The sequence below is a fragment of the Tupaia chinensis genome, unplaced genomic scaffold (genome assembly GCF_000334495.1).
Source record: "Tupaia chinensis unplaced genomic scaffold, TupChi_1.0 Scaffold143797_1, whole genome shotgun sequence".
Taxonomy (NCBI): Eukaryota; Metazoa; Chordata; class Mammalia; order Scandentia; family Tupaiidae; genus Tupaia; species Tupaia belangeri.
Window position 1 is genome coordinate 695409 of NW_006203647.1, and position 25331 is coordinate 720739.

Here is a 25331-nt window from a genome sequence, read left to right on the forward strand (position 1 = left end):
GCGTGGTTGTCTGCCTCTGGGGTTTCCCACAGTCCTGGCCCAGCACAGCACACCTAGTAGGCACTTGTAGAATCAAAATTTGCTGTCTCTGCTGAGAAAAAGTTATTTCCCAAGTGCTGGAAAACCGCACTTAGGAGTTTTCATGGAGGCATATTTTGAATGTCTCCCTTCCCCTGTCCCCTGTCCTGACCTCCAGAACTATGTTGGATTTCGAAAGTTTCTTTTTTTTTCTTTCTGTTCCTAGAGAGTGTGGATACTCTCCCGAGAAAGAGAGAGAGAGAGAGAGAAGAAAACACCTCCCAGTGGGGTGTAGTCACACTGTAATTCCTTCTCCATTTCTCTGTGTTGTTGGGATTTGGAGCACACTTGCACATGCACACAAACATGTGTGCCTGTTTTTCAGGATGTGACCCATGGGTGCCCACATGGAATCTGGCTCTTAAGCACTAGGCTACGGGGTTGGCTTCATCATTTTTTTCCCCCCAAGTCATGTATTTTACTTAGTGCGTTGTCAAACAAGAGACGATCTTTTCCTTTCCACTCAAACGAATGAATCTCAAAAGTTCAGGGAGAGAACAGTCAAACCACTGGGGTTATGTTGCACATGTATCAATAGAAGACCTCACAGGTATGAGTTATATGTTAGTGTTTCCTTGTAAAGATTACATCTGGCAAAGTTATGTCATATGGAAAGTTTGGACGGGCCTGAACTTCAAGACTGGAAGGAACCAGACCCTAAGGACCTAGAAAATAGTTTCAAAGTTTATAAAATCAGGGCCTAGCAGGTGGCATGGCGGTTCAGGTGCTTGACTCCCACATGGCAAACCACGATTCTAGTCCTGGACCTGCTGATTTGAAAACCACACTGGAGCATATGCATGTGCCGAAAAATCCCAGGAGGAGAAAAGAGAAGAAGGATTGCAGTGTGGCTATCTCCACACCACCCCCTCCCCCCCTTGGGGGGAGTGATTTCTCACTTTCCCTCTCACTGTCTCTCTCTGTCTCTTTTTAATAAACACATGCACCTTATGGCAAAAAAAAAAAAAAAAAAAAAAAGTTAAAAGTAAGATCACGTCTGGTGCATGTTGGATTCTGGGAACACAGGCCTTGTGCTGTTGTCTCCTATTGGGTGTGCAGACACTGAAGAGACCCAGGATAAAGTGAGTTTGTGTTTTATTCACAAAGCAAGAGTGGGAGTACCTTTTCAGAAAGGATTCAAATTCTCGTTCTGAAAATTTGTAGGCACCTGAATTCAAAGCCTTGCTTTGCTGTTTATTAGCAATGTAACCTTGGGCACAGTGGTGTGCTGGTAAATGTTTAACAACCAGTTCTCTGGAAGGTGGGTAAAAGAAGGCCCTAAAGTTCAAAGAGTTGGCCAATTTCCATGGTGTAAATACCTCCACCACAGCCTGCTTCAAGCTGCCAAGGTGAGTCACTGCCACACAGTTGAGAAGAGCTATGCATGGCCAGCTTTCCCTAGCCAATAAGAACTTCCCATAGCTGGGAAGTTCCTTCGCATCTTCCATACTCAACTTTTTGTATCTGTAGCGTGAGGATAATTTGAGGTTGATGGGATCAAGGGAATTATTATCTTTTAACACCTATTATAGATTATGAAATCCAGCACATATTAAACATTTTCATTAGTTTGTCTAAAATGATAATTTTAATGTTATCTTATGTTGACAAAGAGCATATGCATATTATCCTCATTCTACATATAATGAGAAAAGCCCAGTGGGAAAAGACAACTTCTTCTTCTCCTTCTTCTTCTTTTAATATTCCCAGGGAATTTTTTTAACTTTATTTATTTATTTAATTCTTTTAGTTTGACTAAAGAGGTAGAGAGAGAGAGAGAGAGTGAGAAAGCAAGCCACCAGGCCAGGGATTTGAACCATGGTCAGCCACGTGGCAGTTCAGCGTCTTTAATTACCACGTCACCTGCTGGCCCTGGCAATTCCTTCTTAAAACACTTTTTCTCTCCTCTTCATTTTACACTTCATTCCTTTTTTTCTCCATTTCTCCTTCCCATCAGGATTTTGGTTATGCACACACATACATGCACCTGGTGTATTTTTCAAGCCAGAGTCACTAAAGCTGGAGTTCAAAGTGCAGTCAGTCATGTGGGTATTCTAAGGGGCTGACCTTAAAATGCTATTTTTATTTCTTTTTTCAAAAAGTGTTTACTTATTCTTCCGTGAGGGAGAGAGACAGAGATAAAGAGAGACAGTACCCCCGATAGGGCCCCAACACTGCAATCCACTGTCCCCAGCCTCCATTACCGTAGATCATAGGCACACCCACAATTGTGTGCTCAGGGAGGTCTCCAGATGAGAACCCAGAACCTTCTCATGTTTGTCAGACTCACGGAGTGTGGTGTGTTATTGCCATGCCACAGTCTGGCCCCTAAAATGCTCTTTTTATCTAGTTAATGATGCCAGACATGTCCTGGGAACTGCGGAGAAACAGGCGAAAGGAAAAGGCAAAGACAGGTGGGAGGCTTCCTGTGCTGTTAAAGACAGGTTTGTACCACACAGGGACACTTCACTCAACACCTGCACTCCCTGACTTTTGCTTTTTGCTGTTTTAAACCCTTCCAAGATATCTAGATTGGGGATTACGGGATGGAAGGCAAGGGTAGTACCACGCCCAACCTAAACCCTGCCCCAGGACCTTAGGCCTAAATGCAGGCCGACTCTGAGCTGTTCTTAACTTCTGTTCCCATACTTGGCACAAGTGGAGCTGCCACCTCTCTCAGTCTGAGTCAGGACTGTTATGCTCCCACACAGCCTCGAGAGATTTGCCGGTCCAAGAGCAGGGTTCACACTGAGGCCATGGCCCAGTTATTTGACTCAATCCATTTCTTTTTATTTTTAAAGTTGTATTCATATCATGTACATTGTGGGGAGACACTCTCGGGGGTTTTATTAGGCCATAACCTTTTCTCCAGTCGTCCTGTTTGGTAGGATCTAGGGCACATGTGCAGGCATTGAGCATGTTTTCAGCCCAGCTGGCAGATCCAAACTCATGGTCAGCCATGGGACTTGCAGCACTGCAGTTCAGTTTGCCAATGACTGTGCCATCAGGCTGGGCTAGATCTGACCCATTTCTAAGTGACATTGCTGGTAGAGAGACAATTTGGGGTCTCTGGGTGGCCTTAAAAGGTTCTGTCAAATTTCAAAAAGGATTTTTGCAATAGTTCAAAAATATCACTGTTGCCGAGTGTCTGCACCCTATAACTGAAACTGATTGACCTAAGGTTGTACAAACACACGAGATGGGGGTTAGTGCCAGAAGTGGAGTGTGTGGAGAGGAGGGACCTAAGGAAGGACATTTGGGAGAGGGATATAAAGAGAGCATTGATGGAATGGGAAGGTGTGGTGTTATTGGTGGGAGATACTCTGATCACCTGGACTGGGGAGAAATGTTCACACACATACTGAAATGTTCACTTTGTAAGCTAAATAATATGATTGGATTTATATAAAAAATTAAAATAAAAAAGTGAAAATAAAATAAAAAGAAAAAAAAAGAGGCAGGGTTACTGAACTCTTTAACACTAAAAACAAAAAACAAAAAACAAAACAAAAAAAAAACAAAACACTGTTGCTGATACAGGTTGGTAACAGCCTTTCCTGACATTCAGCTGATTGGATATCTGTGAGCCAGGCTGGTGCTTTCAGGGGCTTCCTGGAGGAGAAAACCTCGTATCGTCTCCACGACTACCTGGGCAGGTAGGGCATATATTCTTAGCCCCTCTTTATAGTCCAAGAGAGGCTGAGGCACAGGCAGGGAGGGTGGGACTGGGAGTCAGGTCTCCTGCCTCCTAGTCCATGTTCCCTTCTGTCTACTCCTTAGGGAGAGGAGGTGGGGCTGGACACAAATGGCTGGGTTCCAGGTTAAGATTACCAGCACCAGCAGAGAAAGGCAGAGGGAGGTCAAAGGTGGGTGTTGTCTCAGTGACTCATCCCAAGCAAAAGGTGTGTCTAAGGAGTCACCCTTGTAGGAGGAGGAAGAGAAGGCACCACCGGATTTAACATCCCTTTCTAAGATGAACCTTCATGTACACAAGGGGGGCGTAGCTTCTCAAGGCAAGTGCGTCAGGAGGAAATTCCCTGGCTGAGTTAGGATCATCCTAGTCCCTCTTTGCTTTGGGAGAATCAGATGAACTGGATCTGGGCCTGGGCTAGTTCTATATCTGGAGCCCTGCTGACAGATTGCTGATGTTGCCTTTTATGTTTGGAGGCACAGCAAGGACCTACTGCACTGAAAAGGCAGGACAGATAGTGTGCGTGGAGAGCCACAGGGGCGGAGGAGCTAGCACAGACTTCATCTCTCCCTCCCACCCGCCCACCCGCTGGGAGTGTTTGCACCATGTAGCGGTGCTGGTTACCGAACTCACATGGTATAAGAAAATTAGATTGTGAAAACCAACTCAAGAGAAGGATCGCGTTGGACAACTAATGACAGGGTAACATTGTGTATAGCTTCAAGTAACTACCACTTGCCACAGCAGGAAATGGACTTTTAGGTAAACTGCAAATTAAGCACTCCTTGCATTAATCTAAACTCATGAATATCTTGTTTCCTAGGCTCAATACTAGTGCCGCTCTAGTACAGAGAAGAGTAGGTGGGGGAGAGCCCATCTCTGTGATGTTGTTTACAATTTAGTAGGAATGAATGGGACAAAAGCAGAGAACATATTCTAGGTAATGGAGCAGTTTCTCTGAAACATGGACTCCCAAGAGAGTAGGATTCCAGTCTTTAAAAAGAAATCAGCTTTACCACATGGAGACAGACTTCCATTCCAGCCTCTGCTCAGGTTGGAAGGTGCCAGGCGGGCCCTCTGGAGAGAAAATTGCTTTCTCTGCTGTCTTTTCCCATCAATTGCTGCAGAACAATTCATTTTTATATTTCAAGTGTAATTTTCCGTCTTCTTATCTACTAGCAGGTTGTACCTTTGGGATGAAGATGCAACTCTGTGTTCACTGTCTTGGAGCCATGTAATCAGAAACTAGTTAGCCCATTACACTAGTTGGATTTCCTTCTGTGCTGGTTAAGATTTTCCGGTGGAAAGTCCCTACACAGTGCTTCCCACCTGGGGCTTTGGAATTAGTCTTCTTCTGAACTGTGTGGCCTTGGGCAAGCTATGGTGACCTCTTCTGCAAAACAGGAATGATACAACAGTATCTCCATAAGACAGGTGTGAGGATTATCTGTAATTCTGAGTATCAATTAGTTATCAGAGTGCCTGGAACATAGTAAATGTGCAATACATTTTTACCTGTTATAATAATTGAGTTATTTATTGTGAATATGAGAAGTTTAGGACCCTTTAGCTTAGGTAAGAGATGACTCGATAGTGATATTAAGTGGTAGCACTATTTTGAGGGCCAGCGGGTGGCATAGTGGTTAAGGTGCTGGATTCCCACATGACTGACTGTGGTTTAAGTCCTGGACCTGGTAGCTTGAAACTCATGCTGTGTGTGTGTGTGTGTGCCCAAAATCCCAAGAGGGGAATGGAAGAGAAGGGATTGTGGCGTGGTCATCTCCCAGGAGGTGATTTCTCACTTTCTGTCTCTCTTTCTCTCTCCCTATCTGTTTCTGCAACAAGTGCATGTTCCCTATAGCAAAAATCTCTCTCTCAAAAAACAAACAAACAAACAATAACACTGTTTTCTTGCGTCCCAGATTTGAACTGAGAAACACAGAGATGATAACTCAGGTTATTTGATATGTGAAATCAGAATGATTCCAGAAATTTGGAGGAACTGACCATTGAGCTTACAGTTCTGTTGGACCAGGATCGATGCTTTATAAACCAAAACAAAATAAACACAAAATGAGATAAAATTAAGATCTGGGTGGGTGACAGTGCAATTATTATCTGGAGGACATGGAGGGGGAAAAATGTTTGATTAATCTGAGCCATAGAGAAAGCTTCAGAATAAAACCAGGCCCTGGTTTGGGCCAGTATGTCTGGTTTGAGTTGGACAGGTGAGTCAGAGAAAAAGCATGTCAAGTGAGGAATACAACATGAATGACAGCGCTGGGTAAAATGAAGATGCTAGACCAAGAAGTGACCAGAAGGCCTAGCTCAAAAAGGGATTTAATTATATATATATATATATACATACATATACATATATATATAAAACTAAATCAGACAGCTTGAGTTCAGATCTACTTAGCAGAGTAATAAGTACTCAGTTAATGTACCTCTTTTGCATATACCTCCACAGCTAACATGGGTCATTTTATTAAAAAACTGAAGATCTCTAAAGCTAGAAAGAGAACTTTAGACTCAATGGACCTAGAACTACTGGGATTTTTTTCTTTCTTTCTTTCTTTTTTTTTTGGAGAGGTTTTCACTATAGGGCGCGTGCGTTCGCCAGACAGAGAGCCACCAGGGCTACAGACAGAGAGAGAGAGATAGAAAGCGAGAAATCACTCCCCAGGGGAGATGGCCACGCCGCAATCCCTTCTCCTCCGTTCTCCTCTCGGGATCTTGGGCATGCACGCACACGCGCCCTGCGTGAGTTTTAAGCCACCTGGTCCGGGACACGAACCACAGTCGACTACGTGGGAGTCCAGTGACATAGCCATTACGCTAACTGCTGGTCCCGAACTATTGGGATTTTTTAAAAAGAGGTTTAGCCATGGAGTGCATGTGCTCACTGGCAAGAGAGACAGAGATGGTGGAGAGAAAGTAAATCACCCCCCCCGGGGGGGGAATCACCACACTGCAATCCCTCCTCCTCCATTCTCCTCCCAGAATCTTGGGGGCACACACGCACATGCACCCAGTGTGATTTTCAGGCCTCCAAGTCAAGAACTTGAACCACAGTCAGCCATGTGGGAGTCCACTGACGTAACCAGTATACCATCTGCTGGCCCCAGGATTTTATTTTTTAAAAAGCAGTTTTGTATCAGTAGAACAATTAAGAGGATAGTATGGAAACTTCCATATACCTCATATTCAGTTCCCTTCACTAGTAACATCTTATATTAGTACAATACATTTGTTCCCTTTACTGAGCTGATAACTAAAACATTATTAACCAGCGTCCACACTTTGTTCATCCTTCCTGAGTTTTTGTCTGGTGCCCTTTTCCTGTTCCGGGATCCGATCCCGGATGCCATATTACATTTAGTCCTTATGTCTCCTTCAGTTCATCTGGGCTATGACTATTACTCAGACTTTATTTTTGATGAGTGTGATAATTTTGAAGAATACTAGTCAGATGTTTTATAGACTGTCCCTCAAACTGGGATTTTTCTCATGATAAAACTAGGGATTTGAGGGGTTTGTTTGTTTGTTTGTTTGTTTTATTTTAGAAGATCACAGAGGCAAAGCACCAGTGTTCATCATATCCTCTGAAAGATACAGTCTATCCCCAAGACTCAGCACTGTTGATAACTGACCTTGCTCACCTGGCTCAGGCGGTATTTGTCAGTAACGATGAAATTCCTTTTTATCCTGAACTCCTTGAAAAGAAGTCCGTATGCACAGCCCATACATAAGGAGTGAGGAGTTAGGCTCCACGTCTTTAAAGACTGCTCTTTGCAGGTTGCATTGGAGAGGAAATCAGGAAGGAGGCGACTCTCAGCAATCTGAGAAAAGGGGGTTTAGGACTGGGTCCCTGTGGTGAGAGAGGGATGCGTAAGGAATATGGGAATGGACAGGAGGCGGGGCAGAGTTAAGGACGGCTTAAGGCTTCAAGCATCAGTGATAGGGACTGTTCTGGTAGAAAGGACACCGGATTAGGAGTCACCGAAGTAGTCGACTGCCAGCTCTCTTTCTTTCTTTCTTTTTTTTTTTTTTTGGAGAGATTTTCACTATAGGGCACATGCGCTTGCCAGACAGAGAGAGAGACATTAGAGACAGAAGCAAGAAATCACCCCCCAGGGGGGATGGTCATGCCGCAATCCCTTCTCCTCCATTCTCCTTGTAGGATCTTGGGCACGCACGCACACGCGCCTGGCATGAGTTTTAAGCCACCGGGTCCGGGACGCGAACCACAGTCGACTATGTGGGAGTCCAGCGACATAGCCATTACGCTAACTGCTGGTTCCCCCAGCTCTCTTTCTTGACTGTGTCTCCTTGGAGATACTTGTTTCTCTGAGTCTGCCCGTGTCTAAGATGGGGTTGACAAACCTGTGCTTCCTACCTCATGGAGCTCCTGTAAGAGTGAATACGATAGAGCAGGTGTAAGGGCTTTGAAAGTCACTAGGCACTGTGTCGCTTCAAAGGCTTGTGGTTAAAGGAGTGATGGTGCCATCGAGAAAGATGGAGACTCAGGAGGGAAAAAATCTGTTTGTTAGGTGGGAAATTCCAAATATCTCAGATAGGCCAGAGCAAGTTCTAACTTACTTTGGTTTTTCACCATATTCTTATTTTGGCAATAAAATTGATTAGTCATAGAAGATTTTAACCAGGCCTGCCAAAGTCCTGGGGTAAATCAATGATTACTTGGCCCAGTGCAAAGTGTTGGGATGTCTGAGTGCTAAATGTACCTATGCCAATTGCTCATTGGTAACTTTGGGCAAGGAATGTAAGACATTTGGTCCTCAATTTCCTGGTCAGTAGAATAAGTCGAGACCACCCAGATTCTGAAAGCTGGAACACTGAAGTAAAAACCAGAACAGAGCAGCTTAGCACCTGAGAGGGTGCAGAATTAACATCATGTATATATTGCAGTGGACTCAGCACTTTTCAAAATTGTAAAATCGAGCTGACAGATATATTTGGTAATAACCAAACTGTTAGACAGTTATATAAAATAAAACTCTTTAGTCGTCTTTTAAAAAAAGATAGATTCTTTGGTTTATACTGATTTGGGTTGGGATGAAATAAACAATGAGTCTCTTTTGATCTTTGGGTTCTGCCATTCTCTGATGAGAAAAGTTCATTTCTTTACAAAAGGGTTGGCTGTTCTGCTCTATTTCTACCTAGGGTGTTGTATGGAGGAAAGGCAAGTAAACACATCTGGTCTCTGCTCGTCACTGGGTAAAAGTAGAAGTCATCTCTGGGCAGGGAGGACTTTGGGGTGTAATATATATTTCCAAAGGGAGGTGCTTGCAAAATGTGGATGCTGATTCTAATTCTGACCTTTGTGGCCGGTGCCAGTATTTGCACTGGCTCCTTTATTCAGACGTAGAGAAAAGCCAAGAAGTGAGGTATTTTCCTTCTCTCATCATTACTCAGCATAGCTAGCTTGCTTAGCTGTAAGAAATTCTAGTGTCAAGAGAAAATACAGTACAGTTTCTTATCCAAAAATACATTCTCCCTCCTAGTCAAAAGATTCATTATGTTCTAATGCTGTTTTTGAAGAGGTAGGTCTTATGAATTACTTTACTTCTAATTCTTTTTTGTATCTGACTTTTCATATTATCTGAATTCTGAAGAGAAATAGTTCTTAAACTGGAGTATGCTTAAGGATCACCTAAAAAGCATACTAAATGGGACCAGCAGTTAGCATAATGGCTATGTCGCTGGACTCCCACGTAGTCGACTGCGGTTCGAGTCCCGGACCCGGTGGCTTAAACTCACGCCGGGCGCGTGTGCGTGCGTGCCCAAGATCCCGAGAGGAGAATGGAGGAGAAGGGATTGCGCCGTGGCCATCCCCCCTGGGGGGTGATTTCCTGCTTTCTATCTCTCTGTCTCTCTCTGTCTGTCTGGCGAGCGCACACGCCCTATAGCAAAAACCTCTCCAAAAAAAAAAGCATACTAAATAAGAAGATGTTCAGCTCCCACTCTAAGTCTGGGGGGCTTGTTTTTTTTTTATTTTTTGTGTTTTTTTTTAGAGATTTTTGCTATAGGGTGCAGAGAGAGACAGACAGACAGAAAACAAGAAATCACCTTAGGGGGATGGTCAAACTGCAATCCTTTCTCCTCCATTCTCTTGAAATTTGGGCACACACTCACATACACCCAGTGTGAGTTTGAAGCCACCGATTCTGGGACTTGAACTGACTATGTGGGAGTCCAGTGACGTAACCATTATGCCATATGCAGATCCTGAGATCTGCATTTTTAATACATGGCGTGAGGGATACTGATTTGATAGGTCAGCAGAATTATTTTGAGGATTATCGCCTGGGCACTGTACCAGCTGTCTTACCATACATTTTTTTTTAAGAGAGATTTTAGCTATAGGTTGTGTGTGCTCACCAGAGAGGTAGAGAGAGAGAGAGAGAGCAAAACATCATCCCCAGGGTTGGGGTGGCCATGCCACAGTCCCTTCTCTGTCCTCTCAGGATTTTGGGCATTTACATACACGCGCTCGTCATGAGTTTAAGCCGCCGGGTCCAGAACTCAAACCATGGTTGACTATGTGGGAGTCCAGCGATGTACCCATTATAACCATTATGCCATCTGCTGGTGCCTACACTTTTTAAATTGTACTTGAACTTGGCTATCGTTGCCTGACTTATAACAGTTTTGTGGTTTATACAAAAAGCACGGAAAGGGCATGAGCTTAGGAGTCAAAACGGTCTGATGTACATCCTTGATCCTCCATCTGCTGTTACTTGAGCAGGCAGGCTTCTCAATCTCACTGAGGCTCTGTTTCCTCACCCATCAGTGGGCACAGTGCTCCCACCTCACCAAGGGAGAGAGGTGGTGAGGGCGGAATGAAGTGATGTATGTGAAAGCACCTTGCCTGCACCTGCCATTGGGTTGGTGCCCAGTAAGTATTACTTCCCCCCATTCTTACAGAAAGCAGGAATTACCTTGAGAAGAAAGAAAACTCACATTTTCTCCACTAGCACTCAAAGCAGATATTATTAAAGGAAACTTTTAATGCCCAAGTGAATAGATTTTTTGGCCTTAATACGTATCACATTAAAAGTCAGTGTTGTTCAGAGATCTTGATAGCATGCCCCTTCTTAATTCCTTTAGATAATACTGAGTTCTGCTGTAAATACAGATTTTTAAGAGCAATCCCAGCAGGTCGATAAGGAAATGCAGGTGAATTTCAACCTTGGTGACTTTGCTGGACATTCCTGGGGTCCATCGCAAAGAATGTGGATCAGGTGTTTAGCCTGAAACTACACCTGCTTCTAGTCGAAATCTCACAAGAGGAACGTTGTTTCTCAGAATTTAGCCAGTAATGGATTGGTTGGACTGTCTTTTGAAAACTCTTTCCAGACAAATGAGAAGAGTGCAGAGGTCTGAGAGAAACAATGCACTATTCTACCTGTGGAGTACAGCGAGCTTCTTGCCATAAAGTGCTTTCCGAGCTGAGTTTCAGTGATATCTGCTCACATCTCCCCCATGCCCAACACGATTTGGCCATTTGAGAGGGGGAAAAATAAAATCACCTTTGTTCTTTGTGTTGGTTGGTTAGTTTAAGGTTCATTGCTCTGGTCTCATGTGATGCTCAGGTAGGTACTTACATAATGTAGTTTTATTTATCATGTGTTCTTCCTTCTGAAGCTACAATAGGAACAGGAAGTTATTTGATAGCAAAAATGTCCTAGCTGCATTCTCTAGCCAGAGGAACTGTAAGTTAAATGAAGATGTTTGACTAACGCTTCAGGTGTTCCCTTACCATCCTCTCTCTTGGCCCTCTGAGAAGGGGAGGTTGTACATCCTATTCTCAGGACAGAGAAGTCACAATAACTGCTGTCCTCTGAAGGCCACAGGCTGAACAGTGGGCTAATCCCTGGAAGCCCCATCATGTGATGGGGGACTGGACCCTCTGGTCCAGTTCCCTTCAACTAGAAACTATTGAATACATACTAATTTTTTCATTATTTTTATTTTCCTTTACTTATTAGTAATATTTAATTTGACCAGAGAGAGAGACAGAGGAAAAGTGAGAAAGCAAGCCACCAGGTCCAAGACTCAAACTGCAGTCAGCCCTGTAGGATTCTAGCACTCTTAACCACCATACCGACACCCCCAACACATACTAATTAATAAGTAAATGAATGTTTATGAAGTGCTTTGGAACATAACATGCTGCCATGTCCTGAGGAGCTGGGGGGAATGAAGGAAGGGTACAACTGGGGAGAAAAAACATGAGCTTTAAGACATGGTCCCATCTTCAGTGTATCTACAGCTTACAATAAACTCTTCCTTCTTCCCTTTCCTTTCTTTCCTTCCTTCCTTCTTTCCTTCCATCCTTCCTTCCTTGTTTGTTTATTCCTTTCATGAGCAAGAGAGAAACAGACAGACAGCACCCCAACAGGGTCCTGATGCCACAATCTAAATCCAGCCTTCAGCCAGCCCTGAATTAAGTATGTCCAGCATACTCAGTTAGGTCCCTGGACTTGACCTGGGAAGGGTCCCATGTGGGATTGCCTCCCAAGCTTACTGCTGAGCTACCCTATGTCCAGAAAGGTGCTTTCTAAGTCAAGATAAAGACACATTACAAATACATATTTCAAAATATTGATCCAAAGAAGATTATATATTTAATGACCATCTTATATAGTTCTAAAGAAGTCTGGAAAGAAAGGAAAGGACAGAAGCTCAACAGAGGAACATGCCAGTGTCGTCCTCACTGAACTGTTAAAGCCACAACTGTCTTCATTATCTGTATAATTCCATAATGACGGCACAGGGGCTGGGATTGCTCATCTGATGCCAAAGTTATGAAAATATTTGTGAGTCCCCATCACAGCTTCTCTTGTAGGGATGCTTTCTACTGACCTGGATCTTTTGTTGTCTTTCAGTGGCCCACCCTCAGGACCCGCATCACCCAGCAGAGAAGCCTGTCATTCACTGCCATAAATGTGGGGAGCCCTGCAAGGGCGAAGTGCTTCGGGTCCAGACCAAACATTTCCACATCAAATGTTTCACCTGCAAAGGTATGGTGCCCCCAACCTCGTGGCTTCGTGGCATGTCACAATCAATGCTTGCCTTGGGCTCCACCCCATCCCCTCAACCCCACATCAACTATCTCATGATAAGTGAATGTCATCAGAAGCCCTGGAATTATTCACCTCTGGTTTCAGATTGATTCTAGGGGAGATTGAATCCTCCCAGGCACACCCGCAAGACCAGTGGCTCAGGGTCTTTAGGATGTGCCCTGAGGCCTCCGATTCCAGGAGGAGGGGCTAACTATGGAAGGGCAGTAAAAATGCAGTTTTGTATTTTTGTCCTTTATATTTCTCTTCCTCTGAAATGAGGACCTCCCATCAAAAAATAACCTTCTCCCTATGTCTACTAGGAAAAGGAAGACTGGAAAACTTTAAGATAGGGGTACCAAGTCATTGTCCTCTGTGTGTGTGTGTGTGTGTGTGTGTGTGTGCATGTGTACACACATATGTGCATTGAGAACTGAAAATTAAGCAAGGTCACTTGGGAGGCTCCCATGCAAAAAAGCACATCCCATCCAACAACTTGCCAATTTGAGGCTGATTTCCTTTAATAGTCCCCCTTTGGGGATTTACAAAGGTTGATATGTTGGTATGAAATGTGCTGACCGATTAATCCAGAACCAGGGGCATGGCTGACTGGGGAAAAGAGGAAGAAGAGAGGTGTGTGTGTGTGTGTGTGTGTGTGTGTGTGTGTTTATTTGGGAAATAGGTTACATGTATGTCTGGGTAGCTCAGGATGCTGTTGAGGGATATAGGAAGAAATGGAAGAGGTGTGAGACTCTGAGCTGACTAGAGCTTTCCACCACCATGCCCTGCACGGGGTATCTGCTCTCATTCCTGGAAAGTAGGCTTCATTTTAATTGTCTTAGATCACAGAGACTCAGTACTTTCATCCTAAATCATCTGTCCATGGCCAGGGAGGCTTTTAAGTAGATGCTAGGCTACCTGTGGCCCTTGAATACACGAAAACGGAGGAGGGTGTTTTCTTTACTGAGTATGAACTCTTCAGGAAGAAGAGTACTAGCCTATTAGTGAGTGCTTACTCTCAACTGTGCTCATGCACAACATAGGTTACAAACGCTGCCGTGTGCTTCTCGGAGAGAGAGATTACTTAGTTCTTCTGAAACCTATGATTAAGTATGATAAACCCTAATTTTCAGACTATCCAAATTGACCTTCAGGAAACATCAGGGTCACACCCAGGGTGCTGACCCTGTGGCTTAAATCCTCCCATTGCCATTAGGCAACTCTGTGTCCTCTGTCAAAATTGCTGAAGTCTGACTCTCGAGGGCGCAGAATCCATATCTATAAAATAAAGAGACTAGACCACATGACATTTAAATCCCCCAGGTCTGAAGTTGGCAAATTCTATATTTTTAAAATTGTGTATGTATATCATGCAGGCCCCCAAAGTACTGAATTAGAGCTTCTTGGATAGCATGTCAGAGAAAAAGAAAAAAATATTCTGGTTACAACTAGTTGTCTAACTTGGAGTCAACAATATATTTTGTTTGATTTTTTTGGTCCATAAATTTCCCGAGATATAGCTCAAGGCAAATTTCAGTATGAAATACATGCAATCCACAAATGACTACAGTCCAGTATATATTTATATTTTTTGTCAAAATATGAAGTGTTGGTCTCAGATTTGAGCAGTCAGTGTTCCACACATCAAGGTATTAGAACAGCCATTCATGTGTCCCCGTGGACTGAAAGCTTTCTTGCTTTTTCACTTTTCTAGTTTAAACCTGAAAACTAAATGTCAGTTATTTATGTTGGAAAGTTATATAGTTTGTTTCATGTTCTAAATGTGTTCCTAAAAAGTTTGAATTTTTGTTTAAATTTAACCCTATTTTAAGAGCACTTTCTATTTGTAGGAATTTTCAGTTCAACAAAATGTTGCTAAAATAAATGAGTCCTCTATTCTTGAAATTTGTATTTTCTCACATTTAATCTGTCAGCATCTACTGTCTTATGTCCCCACCTTTGGGGAGTCATCCTTTTCTTCAATAGCTAAAAAGAAAGAAAAAAAAAAGTGATTTAAGTTCCAGATCTTATTCCATAGGAAACCCATGACTTTTCCTGATTTTAGAGCAGCAATGTCCAATAGATACAGGATGCAAGCTACCTGTATAATTTGAATATCCAAATAACCTTAGTGATTAAAGGAGCTGAATCCTACATGGCTGAGTAAGGTTCAAATCTTGGCCCTGCTAGCTTCAAAAACACCCTGGGTGTGCATGTCCCCGATCCCACCAGGATAGAGAAATGGAGGAGAAGGGATTATGGCATGGCCATGCACCATGAGTGGGAGGGGATGCTTCCCCCTCCTTTGTGTCTCTCTGGTAAGAACACACACACCCTCTACAATTAAAATAGTAATAATAAAGATAGAAAGGAACAAGTGTAATTAACTTTCATAATTTATTTTATTTAACCCTATATATCTACACTGATTCAACATGTAATTAATATAAAATTTATTGAGATATTAGACATTCTTTTTCTTCCATACTACCTTGACAGTACACTTCTCTTTGAACCAGTCACATTTTAACTGTCCAACAGTCATGTGGGTTAGTGGCTGGCAGATTGGATGGCACAGTTCTAATACTTCCACAAGATGTACATTCTTGTGGTTCCTTCTCCCTGCTCATTTTTGCCAATACCAAATTCTTGGTTTCCCCTTATGAGCACAATGCATTTTTCATTGCTTCATCCTACTCTAGAAATCATTCCTCTTCCTCCATTTTCCAAAGTACTACTAACACAGCTGTTTTTTGGGCAGATTTTGCTGTAGGGCAGGAAATGAAAGTGTAGATAGATAACAAGTACCCTGATATTCTCAGGCCATCTCCAGCACAAGAAATTCCTCATTGGACAGACCCCTTCTTTATTTTTTGAATTAGTAGACTCTGATTTTTAGAGCAGTTTTAAGGTCTACATAAAGTATAGACTGGGGCTATTTTTCATACTCATTCCAAACCTCATCTACTGCTGTCCTGGTAGGGCTTCCTCTCTTTACGAAGACCCTCCTTTTCTTTATGTCAATCAGATCAGGACTAATTTTTCCTTAGGGGCTCTACTTGGTAGGTCCATTATTATTGTTTCTCAGAAGAAAGCCGCAGTCTTCTTCATGAGGAAGGCTATCTTCCTCCTAGTCCAGGTGACCCAGACTACAGCCAGATCCTAAAACAGCAGTTTCATTTTCTTGCTGTGATAGCTGAAGTAGAGTCGTGATGTTCAAATGTGCAGATAGTGAGCTAATGTCCTGGGACAGGGAATTTTGAGTGGGAAGTACAGGCCGAGACAAAGTTGGGCTTTGGGTCAAGAGCTGACTGAGTGCACAAGGGCACATTCAAGTCTGACTGTGATTGCAGGGTCAGCCAGGTTTCTCCCGGGGATTCTTTTCCTCCCCTCCTACCCTGTTCTATTCCCAGGTATAAAGAGAAAGGCCTAACATGCAAGTATGCAAGTACCCATGGCAATAAAAAGCAGGGATGAGTGACTCTTGCTAAAGGAGAAAGAAGACATTGAATATCTTACGTGAGAGCTAAACAAGTAGGAAGGTGGGATCAGGTTGTTGTGGAGGAATTAGCGTTTATAGCACAAACTTAAACCAACTTTCAGACTTCATGACATCACAGATTTAGCTGCGACAAGATCAGGGTTGGTGAGCTGGAATTTTATTGATGTACCTGTCTCACTTCTTGAAATGTCCATCTTGGGATATCCTGATCCAGGCGTTATTTCCCATGTATTAAACGTTAACACGTAGTCCATGCAGAATATTATGCTAAGTGTTGAGAACAGAAAGAAACAACATACCACGTTGATGTTCAAAGAAGTCATTGGCATTTGAAAAGACATATAAATAAGCAACAGTTAAGATACTAGCAATGAGTGCTATGATGAAGAGGGTGCAGACTGGAGACAGGGAGAGCCATAGGGAGATATAATAGTACCCATGTGGAATAACGTAGCAGCAGGTATGATAGAGTATAGGAGGCAGATCTAAGGGAAACTTACATTTAGTGTTGAGAGGATTGATGACTGACTGAATGGGAGGAGTGAAGAAGTATCCAGGTTTCTGGTGGGACTTCCTGGATGGAGAGATGAAGTTGCCAACAAACAAGGAAATGCCCGAGTGTCAGCGTCCACCCTGGGGCTTGGGTCTAGCAGAATCATGATCAGGGGGCTGCTGGTGAGGAAGAGAAAGAGGACAAGAAAGAGAAAGCCCTCCGTCTTGAGAGGACTGGGGAATTAGAAAGAATGAGACAAAGACATAGAGTAGAAATGGACACAGGCAGCCTGAACCTAGGTAGCCCAAGCAAGTTGAGCCGCTGCTTGAGCCACCCAGACAGACTGGGCCTCTTTATAATACAAGGAGACATGACACATATATGTTTTATGACACTTCATGGTTTCGTTGCTAGGTTACAGACAATAAGCAGGTAACAAATCTATAAGTCATCCTGGGCCAGGTCTATCCCTTGGTGATAATCCCATTAAGAGAAAATCCCATTATCTTCTAATGAGAGAAGCCCTGCTTAAGGCTAAAGAATCTCTCCATAAGGTGTGCACTACCACACCCAGAGAAGGCTAAAGAACCTTTCAGATGCAGAGCAGGGACTGAATTTTGCCAATTGGGGTCAAGATTTTTTTTTTTTTCTTTTTGAAAGATTTTTGCTATAGGGTGCGTGCGCTTGCCAGACAGAGAGAGAGAGAGAGACAGAGAGACAGAAAGCGAGAACTCACCCCCCAGTGGGTATGGCCACGCCGCAATCCCTTCTCCTCCAATCTCCTCTCGGGATCTTGGGCATGCACGCACACACGCCCGGCGTGAGTTTAAGCCACCGGGTCCGGGACTCGAACCGCAGTCGACTACATGGGAGTCCAGCGACATAGCCATTACACTAACTGCTGGTCCCCCATGGGTCAAGATGTTTCTTGAAGTCCATCAGATGTGTCTGTTGGAATGCCCCTAGTAATTTCCACCCTTGCTCTGTCTGCAGTGAAGGTCAAGGAAAGGACAAGTTGCAAGGTTCTGCCAAAGCCCAAAAGGACAGGTGGTGTTTGCTCAGAGCATGTCCCCACACCTCTAAACGGGTCCCCACACCAGAGCACATGGTGATAGTGCTGGGTAGAGAGATAACAAGTTCAGTTTGAGAAACACTGAGTTTGAGTAAACGTGGTACATCCAGAGTCCAGGAGGCTTAGCTATCAAGAGATACTGGTCTGTGTTGGGAAGGATTTGAAAGTCTTTCACCTCTGGATAATGATTGAAGCTATATGGTTGTTACGTGAAATTCCCCTGGGAAAGAGCAAAAGGCAGGAACTGAATACTAGGAAATGCCGGTATCTGAAGAAATAGACTCTAATCTGTATTTGTCACCTGGAAAATGCACCCATCTGATAATGAGATAAGAAACTGGTTTAATCGATGAATGGATTCTATAATTAAATAAGAAGAAGATCCCCAAAGCTCTGCTCTATTCCCTATAATATCCCAGAGGAAGTAGGATTTGTCCGTGGGGTTCTGGGTGGAGCTGTTTTCTGTCTTCAGCGCTCAGTGGCTTTGCTTTTTGCCCTTGCGCATTAGCAGCAATCACCCCACTGGCTTACAGGGATCGTTTCAGTGCTCTCCGTGCATTCTGTAATATAGTTCCAGTGATGCGGTAGTTTCTAATGCATCACCTCCTCTGTTTCATGGCTGTATAATACATTGTACAGGAGAATAAGAAACCTGAAAACAAATGAGAAGCATTCCTCTCCATTTGAAGGTGGGCATGTTGGTTAGCCATTACGCTAACTGCTGGTCCCATGTTTTATTTTTTATTTTTTTGAAAGTTTCTTTCTCTTTGAGGGAGAGAGAGAGAGAGAGAGAGAGACAGCACCTCCCATGGGGTCCTAACACCTTATCCACAGCTAGCCTTTGGCCAGCCCCAGATAATGGGCACATGCATGTCTGCTATATTCAGGGAGGCCTCCAGATGTGAAAGCACAACTTTCCCTTGGGACCAGCAGTTATTGTAATGGCTATGTTGCCGGACTCCCATGTAGTCGACCGTGGTTCGAGTCCCAGATCTGGTGGCTTAAACTCACGCTGGGCACTTGTGCGTGCATGCCCAAGATCCTGAGAGGAGAATGGAGGAGAAGGGATTGCAGCGTGGCCACCCCCCTGGAGGGTGATTTCTAGCTTTCTGTCTCTCTCTGTCTTTCCGGTGAGTGCACGCACCCTATAGCAAAAACCTCTAAAAGAAAGCACAACCTTCCCATGTGGAAGAAACTTCAGCCTTGCAGACTATCTCGTTTTACCTTTGTGCCTCTGTCAAAGACCCCTAAATTTTTCTCATGGCATAGCTATTCAAAACTTTACTTCAGGTGCTTACTGTGATGTGTGTCCTCAGATGGTTTCTAGACAGTAACATTTTCTTCTGAAAAGAAAGAATGCAAGTAAAAATATCTATCACTGATTTCGGAGCTGCAAGTCTGCTGACAGAAACAGCAGAGATGTGAGCTTAGGCTGAAGGCCACTGACAGGCAGTTTTCGGTTAGGCTGTTGCAGCTGCTTAATTTTTATTCTGGTTTACACCCTTAGCGTTCTTAGCCTGCATGTGCAGCCTGGATATCAGTTATTTTGGAGCTCGACTGGAATTTGATAAAAACTCTAGAAAAATGGAAGCAATTTCTTATATTTCACAAGTGCTGAGTGCAGGCTTTTAATACCTATTTAGAGAATCTTAGTCATTTGAAACTATTTAAAAGGCAGAATTTATAAGGATGCAAGAAGAGTAAGTGTGAGATACATGTACTTTCTTCTTATTGAAATTGAGAAACCACTTTCACGTGGTCTTTTGTTTATAGAATAACAATCCTGAGTACTTTATCTTTGGAATTTTGGATCATATTAAGTATTATCTAGTAAGTATTATCTAGTCAAATAAACATAGATATTTAAAAAATTTAGGGTTTTGAATTCCAAACTGGAACAAAATAAAGGTTCATAATTTCTCTAAAATCCATTGCTTAGTGATTTTGACACATGAGAGATCATTATCCATGGGTCTGTGGTTGAGCAGAGGTGCCGATAGCTTTTATTTTTTCTGAATTATCTTTGTAAGCATGCTTTTCAAACAGCCTTGGAAGATAGAGCTAGTGTTTCCCTCTGGAGTCACAGATTTGTTTACTGTCTACTATAACACAGATCGTGTCGGGGTGGGGTGACAGAAGCACAGCAACGCTCTAAAGGGCTGAGCCCATAGGAAGGTTCATGTCTGCATCTGCGACCTCACTGAGTATGCCAGGCTCATGCACATTCATGATCTGGGGCCAGCTAGCGGCTGGGGGTGGATTATGGCATCAGGACCCTGTTGGGGATGTTATCTCTCTTGTTCTCCTTTTCTGTTTCTCTGTTTCTTTTGCTCATAGAGGAAATAAATAAATAAAACCTCCTCCCTCCCTCAAATCCTGCGAAGGATAATGTTGGGGCTAGCCCCATAGTGCAGTATTTAAGCGCCATGCATTAGGAACCAGATCTCACATGGTCAGGCGCAGTTTAAATTAGGACCTGGTGGCTTGAAAGACAAACCAAGTGTGCCCAAATCTGGACAGGAAGGGGAAATGGAGGAAAAGGGATTGTGACAGGACGACGCCCCATTGCAGGGTTCCTGCTCTCTGGCAAGTGTCTACACCTTCTAGCTGGAGCAAAGGTTAGACAGGCTGGCTTGCTGCCCATTCTAAAAGATTGGAGTTTCCTCTAAAGAGTTGGCCTTAGAGAAATAGAAAGTAAAATAGTGGTTACTAGAAACAGATGTGTGGGAATGTGTGTGGGATGAATGTCAGTTAATGGACACAAAATTACATTTAGAAAAGAAAGATAAGTTCTGCTCTTCTATAACACAATGGGGTGACGGTAGTTAGCAATAATTTATGTGTATTTCAGGATTACTAAAAGAGAATTTTAAATGTTCCCAGCACAAAGTAATGGTGAATCTTTGAGATGATAGATCTAAAATTATCCTGATTTGATAACCATGGGCTGAAAAAAAATCATACTGTACCTCATAATATATAGTTATTTTGCAACAAGTAAAAGGAATAGGGCTAACTCAGTGGCACAACAGTAATGTGCACTTCAGGCAAAGCTGATCCACATGGAAGGTTGCAAGTTCAGTTCCCCAGTCGACCTGGACAAACCAAACACATGCCCATGATCCTGACTGGATGAAGGATTTGCAGCATGAGACCTGTCGAGGGTGCTTGTCTTTCTCTCTCTCTCAGAAGAAATAAATAAACTTTTAAAAATAAATAAAAATAATATAGAACTACTCCAAAATGGAGTTTCCTTCTTATGATGCAAACCTACAGCAAATGCAGCAGCCAGCCCGGTCTGCTTTATTTTTCCTGGGGACTTAGGGAATATAGAGAAACTCGTAAGAAATACGAAGCTCATGCTGCCTGTGTGCTGTAAGTCTCTTTCTTCTGACCCAGGAGTGTTATGTCTCCTGCCAGTATACATAAAACTAGATGATCTTGTTAGTTTCCCGGTAGAACAAAATTTTGATTTTTTTTTTTTTACAGTGCTTTGTATTTAAGTTCATGTCCATGAATGCTTATTTCTTGAGAAATAAGCATATTTCTTGAAGTTCATCCAGCTTAACCAAGGAAGAACAAATTATACAAGAAAATGTACAACCATGGTTATGGGAGCATTTATACTAAAGGGAAGTTTCAATTTTCTTCTTTCCGTAAAGTATTTATGTAAATTTTTTTTTAAATGTCAGAGTATATGCACATGCATGAGAGAGAGAGAGAGAGAGAGAGAGAGAGCAAGAACATGTCCCAGTGGGGCCTGGTCATGCTATAACCCTTTTCCTTCCAACTCTCCATTATTTCAGGATCCTGGACAGGTTCATATACACCCAACATGTTTTTCAAGCTGACAGAGCCTGGACTTGAACCCTGGTTAGCCATGTGGGATCTGTTCCCTCTGTGCAGTACTTCACTGCTTCACTATGAGGTTGGTCCTAAAGGGTTTTTAAAGCATTCATTAGCCAGTCATGTTGTTTCTTTTTATCTCTTGACCCTGAAGCTTTGAGTGCCTCATGCTCAGACTTCCTTTCTAATGTCCTCTCTCCTAGTGGCCTCATCCAGTCTCATGTTTTAAACACCATATACCTTCACAATTCCCAAATTTACCTGTCTCATGCAACCCAGACTTATATCTTTAACAGCCTTTTCACCATCTCTAGTTGGCATCTCAAGCCAAACTCCTCACTTCAAACCCCATCCCATTGTTCATTTCTAGGTTTCTAATTTCAGAAGTTGTCAAAACCTTTCTTCTAGTTGCTAAAAACCCTGGAGTCATTCTCACTTCTCTGTTTCTCTCTCATGCCACAAGTAACCCATCAACAAATTCTGTCAACACTATCTTCATTGTATAGACAAAAACCTGACCATTTATCTCCATCCCAAAGGTAACTACCTAGTCCAAGCCTCCACTGTACCTTGTCTGGATTAATAATTTTAATAGGTCTCTCTGCATTTGTCCTTGCCTCCTCCTGCAGGCTATTCTCAATGTAACAGAAGGGTGTTGTGTGTGTTTACTACTGCTTAATAACTGAATGAAACAAGCCAGGTAACTTAAAAAGAATAGAGGTTTATTTAGCTCATGGTTTTGGAGAGCCAAGGTCAAGGTGCCACATCTGGTAAGGGTCTTCCTGTTGATGAGGATTCTGCAGAGTTCTGGAGCATCACATGGTGAGGGAGCAAGAGCTTTGTCTGTGTCCATGTCGCTGTCTGCTCTGGCCTTCCTCTCTCTCCTTGTAAAGGCACCAGTATTTAATCATATGGACCCCACCTTCATGACTTTATCGAATCCTGCTCATCACCTCCCAAAGGCCCCGCCTCCTAATAATTGAATTAAGTTTTAATAATTGGATTAAATTTTCACCCTCTTAATACCCTTTCAATGGTTTACTAAATTTCAGTACATAAATCTTGGGGCCGAGAGTGGGAGGGGCTCATTCAAACCATAGCACAAGGCAATCCTTAAGAAAAAAGTCAGATCCGGTTACCTTTCTAAAGAATTCATCATGCAGAATGAAACCCAAAGACCTCAACTCAACCCTCAAAACTCCTCCCTATGGTTACTGTCTGACCTCAGCTCCTACAGTTTTCTCCCTGGTTCACTCTGCTGTGCTCTACAGTCTGGCTTGATCATTGTTAAACAGAGCTTGTACTCAACAGCCTGAGGATCTGTGCACTTGACAGTGTTTTACCCCGGTATGTGCTGGTGCCCTCTCTCACCTCCTCTGAGTCTCTCTGAAATGTCACTTATCAATAAGGTCATCCTCAACACCATCTGATATGTACATGCACTTATGTACATATTTACATGTGATTTAAGCTATGTATGTTTGCTTAATTTCCTGTTTCTCCCAACTAGAATGTAGGTACCAGTAGGACAAGAGGGCTACATTAGCAGTCCTTGAAAAACAGTCTAACTTATAGTAGGCATCTAATAATATATGCTGAATAAGTGAATGGAATGTTTAGCATTGAGTGGTAATACCAATTATTGATAATTATTTTCAAATTATTAAACCCAGGTTGCTAAGACTTGATTTCAATTAATATTTTTGTAAGTGTAGAAAAGGAGAAATTTTGCATGTATGTGGTTGTTAAATAGAGCATTTCTAACACAGTGAGAAATTATTCTCTCTTTAATTCTTTCTTCAAGCATTCTAATTTCACAAAGCAAATAGTGTTTATAACAGAGAGAATGGCTTTCCAGCCCAGTCTTTTATCAGACTGTGGTATTCAAGTTCACATTTAACTACTCTGTTTTGTATTTATTTCTACAAATTCTTTATAATTTTGGAAGAAGTGGCACTGGCTTTAATTTAGGGTGGTGGTACATTTGCCTTTTAAGATAATTTTATTTAATAAAAGCAAACTGATTTTTACAAAACATTAAGGAATTAGAATAATAGACCGAAAGTATGACAAACAACAGAGAAGGTGGTTTGTGAATGAAATTGGGCAAGTTTGGGCAACGTGTGCTTGGATTTGCATCTGAAGTGTGATGAGGCTGTCTTCAGTGTGATCCTGGGAGTCCGCCTTACTGTATTACAACCATGAGATCTACAGAAGAGTAGAGAAACGGTACTTTTGTGAGTGTCATCAAATTTTGTAACCGTGATGTGAGATTGGTGTATGGCTAATTAGATTGAATGGGTGACATCTGAGTTCTGTAGGGGCTGACTCCACCTTGGTCATTTTTTTTCCCTTTTACTTAACCTGGGAAAAGATTTTGTTATGGATAGTATTTAGATTGAGTGAGAGGTAGAAGACAAAAGTAGGAGTCCTTGATGGGATCAACCAAGACTAAATGAGATAAGCACCTTAGAAGCTTTTTGAATGAACCCTGACAGAAGGGCTCAGAGTAACTGTGCTGAAAGGGGCATTTAGAGGTACCTTTTTCAAGTGTTCTTCTATAACACAAATGTGCTTCTTCTCAACCTTGCTCTGTGGTTTCCACAGTGCCCCATTATCAACTATGAAAGGCCTACATAGGGCCCCAGGGTGGCTCCCACTTCTCCTCCAGGAAGGAGTATTAACAATGTACCTCACACCAGGGACAGCCTTTCTGCTATGCCCAGAAGCTTCTAAAACTCTGAGTTTCTCCTTATTCACAAGTAGCAGAAACTTCAGTGGGGAGTGGAAGAGAACCTCAGTAGATGTAGTGTTTCAGGAAATATAATGTATAGAGTTTTTTTTCATGTCAGAAGTTTATTACATACATATCGAGAATGCAATGAATTTTAGAGTTTGATCTATTTTTCAGATTGCGCCTCTTAATACACCCCTTATATAAGTTAAATGGATGAACTAAAACATCCTTATTTCTTAAGCAGATGGTGTCTTACTTTAAAGAAGGATGCAACAAACCCAGATCCAAAGTACCAAGTCATCATAATTAGTAACCACCATTTGTTTTCCACTGAAAGCAGTAGGTTCTTCCTGGGGCGGTCTTCATCGTAGCTCCCATGAACCACAGAGGTTGTGAACCTCTGCATGCTCTGTCCCCACATGTCACTGTTGGAAGCAAAATACACAGAGACTGAAGGTAGAAGAAATACCACATATACAGTTTGAAAGCTATCTGGAAAGAGTTCAAACTTATAAGAGCAGAGTTTGTAAAGTATGTCCCATTAGCACGTACCCCAGAGTAACCTGGGTGCTAGCTGATGACTCAGATTCCTGGTCTTACCCCCCTCTCTTACTGATCAGCATTTCTGTAATGGGTGGAAGGGGGGGATGGCTAACATTTCCAATCAGCCTTCTAAGTGTTAGATACACCAAATTTGAGAACCACTGCTTTGATGGGCACAAGGCAGAAAGTTTCTAGCTTAAATTGGTGTCAGGTGATAAAACAAAATACTGGAGTTCCGCAAAAAGAATAATTATATATATATATATGTATATATATATAT

At 42.6% G+C, this 25331-nt stretch overlaps 1 protein-coding gene across 1 annotated transcript in view; it reads left to right on the forward strand.

The window, feature by feature from the left end:
• LOC102497243 (actin-binding LIM protein 1-like) overlaps positions 1 to 25331 on the forward strand; it is a 245375-nt gene that overhangs the window by 88664 nt on the left and 131380 nt on the right. Inside the window, exon 2 of the mRNA XM_006165121.3 lies at positions 12685 to 12819. Within this exon, the coding sequence (XP_006165183.1) occupies positions 12685 to 12819 (135 nt within the window). The remainder of the gene's footprint in view (positions 1 to 12684; positions 12820 to 25331) is intronic.